General features: G+C 48.5%; 1 protein-coding gene across 1 annotated transcript in view; it reads left to right on the top strand.

The window, feature by feature from the left end:
* The window catches only part of ZNF319 (zinc finger protein 319), a 9233-nt gene extending 4275 nt beyond the window's left edge, over window positions 1-4958 (top strand). Inside the window, exon 2 of the mRNA XM_075332020.1 lies at window positions 2933-4958. Coding sequence (XP_075188135.1) covers window positions 3219-4856 — 1638 coding nt within the window. The 5' untranslated portion in view covers window positions 2933-3218 and the 3' untranslated portion in view covers window positions 4857-4958. The remainder of the gene's footprint in view (window positions 1-2932) is intronic.
* Window positions 4959-5590: the final 632 nt, after the last annotated feature.

Raw genomic sequence — 5590 nt, 5'->3', positions numbered from 1 at the left:
ACTTGTGTTTATTGATGACATAACAGCAGACAAGAGTAGCCGGATGAATTCTGAAGTGTACCGGGATATACTTTCAGCCCAGATTCAGCCAAATGCCGCAAAGTTGATCGGACGGCGCTTCATAGTACAGATGGACAATGACCCCAAGCATACAGCCAAAGCTACCCAGGAGTTCATGAGTGCAAAAAAGTGGAACATTCTGCAATGGCCAAGTCAGTCACCAGATCTTAACCCAATTGAGCATGCATTTCACTTGCTCAAATCCAGACTTAAGACGGAAAGACCCACAAACAAGCAAGACCTGAAGGCTGCGGCTGTAAAGGCCTGGCAAAGCATTAAGAAGGAGGAAACCCAGCGTTTGGTGATGTCCATGGGTTCCAGACTTAAGGCACTGATTGCCTCCAAAGGATTCGCAACAAAATATTGAAAATTTAAATATTTTGTTTGGGTTTGGTTTATTTGTCCAATTACTTTTGACCTCCTAAAATGTGGAGTGTTTGTAAAGAAATGTGACAATTCCTACAATTTCTATCAGATATTTTTGTTCAAACCTTCAAATTAAACGTTACAATCTGCACTTGAATTCTGTTGTAGAGGTTTCATTTCAAATCCAATGTGGTGGCATGCAGAGCCCAACTCGCCAAAATTGTGTCACTGGCCAAAGATTTCTGGACCTAACTGTGTGTGTATATATATATATATATATATATATATATACATATATATATATATACATATATATATATACATATACACTGCCTGTGTACAATAATCCCCCTACTGTCCTATATATATACTGTCTGTGTATTATAATCCCCCTACTGTCCTATATATATATATATATATATATATATATATATATATATATATATATATATATATATATATATATACATACAGTTAGGTCCAGAAATCTTTGGCCAGTGACACAATTTTGGCGAGTTGGGCTCTGCATGCCACCACATTGGATTTGAAATGAAACCTCTACAACAGAATTCAAGTGCAGATTGTAACGTTTAATTTGAAGGTTTGAACAAAAATATCTGATAGAAATTGTAGGAATTGTCACATTTCTTTACAAACACTCCACATTTTAGGAGGTCAAAAGTAATTGGACAAATAAACCAAACCCAAACAAAATATTTTTATTTTCAATATTTTGTTGCGAATCCTTTGGAGGCAATCACTGCCTTAAGTCTGGAACCCATGGACATCACCAAACGCTGGGTTTCCTCCTTCTTAATGCTTTGTCAGGCCTTTACAGCCGCAGCCTTCAGGTCTTGCTTGTTTGTGGGTCTTTCAGTCTTAAGTCTGGATTTGAGCAAGTGAAATGCATGCTCAATTGGGTTAAGATCTGGTGATTGACTTGGCCATTGCAGAATGTTCCACTTTTTTGCACTCATGAACTCCTGGGTAGCTTTGGCTGTATGTTTGGGGTCATTGTCCATCTGTACTATGAAGCGCCATCCGATCAACTTTGCGGCATTTGGCTGAATCTGGGCTGAAAGTATATCCCGGTACACTTCAGAATTCATCCGGCTACTCTTGTCTGCTGTTATATCATCAATAAACACAAGTGACCCAGTGCCATTGAAAGCCATGCATGCCCATGCCATCACGTTGCCTCCACCATGTCTTACAGAGGGTGTGGTGTGCCTTGGATCATGTGCCGTTCCCTTTCTTCTCCACACTTTTTTCTTCCCATCATTCTGGTACAGGTTGATCTTGGTCTCATCTGTCCATAGAATACTTTTCCAGAACTGAGCTGGCTTCATGAGGTGTTTTTCAGCAAATGTAACTCTGGCCTGTCTATTTTTGGAATTGATGAATGGTTTGCATCTAGATGTGAACCCTTTGTATTTACTTTCATGGAGTCTTCTCTTTACTGTTGACTTAGAGACAGATACACCTACTTCACTGAGAGTGTTCTGGACTTCAGTTGATGTTGTGAACGGGTCCTTCTTCACCAAAGAAAGTATGCGGCGATCATCCACCACTGTTGTCATCCGTGGACGCCCAGGCCTTTTTGAGTTCCCAAGCTCACCAGTCAATTCCTTTTTTCTCAGAATGTACCCGACTGTTGATTTTGCTACTCCAAGCATGTCTGCTATCTCTCTGATGGATTTTTTCTTTTTTTTTCAGCCTCAGGATGTTCTGCTTCACCTCAATTGAGAGTTCCTTAGACCGCATGTTGTCTGGTCACAGCAACAGCTTCCAAATGCAAAACCACACACCTGTAATCAACCCCAGACCTTTTAACTACTTCATTGATTACAGGTTAACGAGGGAGACGCCTTCAGAGTTAATTGCAGCCCTTAGAGTCCCTTGTCCAATTACTTTTGGTCCCTTGAAAAAGAGGAGGCTATGCATTACAGAGCTATGATTCCTAAACTCTTTCTCCGATTTGGATGTGAAAACTCTCATATTGCAGCTGGGAGTGTGCACTTTCAGCCCATATTATATATAGAATTGTATTTCTGAACATGTTTTTGTAAACAGCTAAAATAACAAAACTTGTGTCACTGTCCAAATATTTCTGGACTTAACTGTATATATATATATATACTGCCTGTGTATAATAATCCCCCTACTGTCATGTATATATATATATACTGCCTGTGTATAATCCCCCTACTGTCGTGTATATATATATATACTGCCTGTGTATAGTCTCCCTACTGTCATGTATATATATACTGCCTGTGTATACTCTCCCTACTGTCATGTATATATATATACATATACTGCCTGTGTATAATCCCCCTACTGTCATGTGTATATATATATACTGCCTGTGTATAATCCCCCTACTGTCGTGTATATATATATATACTGCCTGTGTATAATCCCCCTACTGTCATGTGTATATATATATATATATATATATATATATACTTCTCTGCCCCGGTTCAGACTTGCTCTTTTCTTGCAGATTCCTCCAGAAGATGGCGTGATCTCGCAGCGCAGAGGTCCTCCAGAAGATGGCGTGATCTCGCAGCGCAGAGGTCCTCCAGAAGATGGCGTGATCTCGCAGCGCAGAGGTCCTCCAGAAGATGGCGTGATCTCGCAGTGCAGAGGTCCTCCAGAAGATAGCGTGATCTCGCAGTGCAGAGGTCCTCCAGAAGATGGCGTGACCTGGTCGCGCAGAGGTTCTCCCGCCAGAGAAGTGTCCATAGCACCAGCCCGTTTTGCGTTGAAGGCGTGTTCCTGGCCCCATTATGTCCGCGGGCTGGGCTCCTGCACAGGCGCCTCCTTCGTCCTTGCAGCCATCCCCGCAGCAGCTGCATCCCATCGCCAGCGCAGCCTCCTCGGAGAACCCATTGGGCTGTGCCGTGTACGGCATTCTGGTGCAGCCGGAGCTGGGGATCCCTCACCCTCCTCTACCTCCTGCTGAGCCTCTACATAAGTGTGTGCTGTGTGGTCACGACCTGAGCAATCTGGCAAACCCGCAGGACCACCAGTGCATGCCGTCCGCCAGCCACGAGCGCTCCTTCCAGTGCACGCAGTGCCTGAAGATCTTTCACCAGGCCACTGACCTTCTGGAGCACCAGTGCACGCAGGTGGAGCAGAAACCCTTTGTGTGTGGAGTTTGTAAGATGGGCTTTTCTCTGCTGACCTCCCTGGCACAGCACCACACTGCCCACAATGGCAGCTCGCTAAAATGCTCCATCTGTGAAAAGACGTACAAGCCTGCGGAGGCAGACACGGCCTGTTTACCCAGTGCCCCCCCACCTGTGCCAGCCTCCATGGACAGACCCTTCATCTGCACCCTGTGCCACAAGCCATTTAAGCACTTGTCAGAACTGTCCCGCCACGAGCGCGTGCACACTGGGGAGAAGCCGTACAAGTGCACGCTGTGCGATAAGAGCTTCAGCCAGTCCTCCCACCTGGTGCACCACAAACGCACGCACAGCTCGGAGCGCCCCTACAAGTGCACCGTGTGTGAGAAAAGCTTCAAGCATCGCTCCCACCTGCTGCGGCACATGTTTGCCCACTCAGGCGAGCAGCTCTTCCAGTGCCAGACATGCCAGCTGCGCTTTAAGGAATCTTCCCAGTTACTGCAGCACCCATGCACGCCGGCCGGGGAGCGGCCCTTCCGCTGTGCTTCCTGTCAGAAGGCATTCCGCCGTCCGTCAGACCTCAGACAGCACGAGCGCACGCACAGCGAGGAACGCCCTTTCCATTGTGATCTGTGTCAGATGAGTTTTAAGCAACAGTATGCCCTCATGAGGCACCGGCGTACCCACAAGGCAGAGGAGCCGGACAATTGCAGCTATTGTGATAAAAGCATGGCCTTCAGCCAGCAGGGGGCCGAGAGCATCTTCAAGTGCAATGCCTGCCAGCAGGGCTACCACCAGGCGCAGGACTTGCTGCGACACAAGTGCGGGCCCAGCAGCGCAGAGCGACCCTTCCAGTGCAGCTTGTGTCATAAGACTTACAAGCGCGCCTCCGCCCTGCAGAAGCACCAGGCCGCCCATTGCACGGACAAGCCGCTGAGGTGCACAGCCTGCGAGCGCCGCTTCTTCTCCTCCTCCGAGTTCGTGCAGCATCGGTGCGATCCCGCCAGGGACAAACCTCTCAAATGTCCAGACTGTGAGAAACGATTCAAATATGCGTCTGACCTGCAGAGACACCGACGAGTGCACACGGGCGAGAAGCCGTACAAGTGCCCGTCCTGCGACAAAAGCTTCAAACAGAGGGAACATCTGAACAAACATCAGAGCGTCCACAATCGGGAGCAGCACTACAAGTGCCTGTGGTGCGGGGAGCGCTTCCACGAACTGGCTCAGCTCCAGGATCACAGCGCACAGCACACGGCAGACGGGGCCTTCCAAGTGGCCACGTGTCTCCCATGACTCCACACTGTGTGCGCCACACTGGTGCCCCTCCACCCTCACGCCACAGACTAGCCTCTCCTGTCTATGCCAGCAAGTAATAAAGCTATGTGTAAAGGGGAAGCCATGGCCTTAACGGTCACGTGTCTGTGCTCTGTGTCCACACTCACACCGCCATAAGAGACGTCCAATGGAATCATGTGCAAATCGATGTCTGCCCCCCCCATTAAATCCACCTCTACTGAATCCCGCTGCACTCAATCCACCTCTACCGAATCCCACTGCACCCAATCTACCGATACCGAATCCCACTGCACCCAATCCACCTCTACTGCATCCCACTGCACCCAATCCTCCTCTACCGAATCCTGCTGCACCCAATCCACCTCTACCGAATCCCGCTGCACCCAATCCACCTCTACCGAATCCCGCTGTACCCAATCCTCCTCTACCGAATCCCACTGCACCCAATCCACCTCTACCGAATCCCGCTGCACCCAATCCACCTCTACCGAATCCCGCTGCACCCAATCCACCTCTACCGAATCCCACTGCACCCAATCCACCTCTACTGAATCCCACTGCACCCAATCCTCCTCTACCGAATTCCACTGCACCCAATCCACCTCTACCGAATCCCGCTGCACCCAATCCACCCCTACCGAATCCCGCTGCACCCAATCCACCTCTACCGAATCCCGCTGCACCCAATCCACCTCTACCGAATCCCGCTATACCCAATCCTCCTCTACCGA

This window comes from Anomaloglossus baeobatrachus, unplaced genomic scaffold (genome assembly GCF_048569485.1).
Source record: "Anomaloglossus baeobatrachus isolate aAnoBae1 unplaced genomic scaffold, aAnoBae1.hap1 Scaffold_142, whole genome shotgun sequence".
In the NCBI taxonomy this organism is placed as follows: domain Eukaryota; kingdom Metazoa; phylum Chordata; class Amphibia; order Anura; family Aromobatidae; genus Anomaloglossus; species Anomaloglossus baeobatrachus.
Note: the sequence above shows the minus strand (reverse complement) of the source record. Positions and strands in the feature narration are given on the sequence as shown.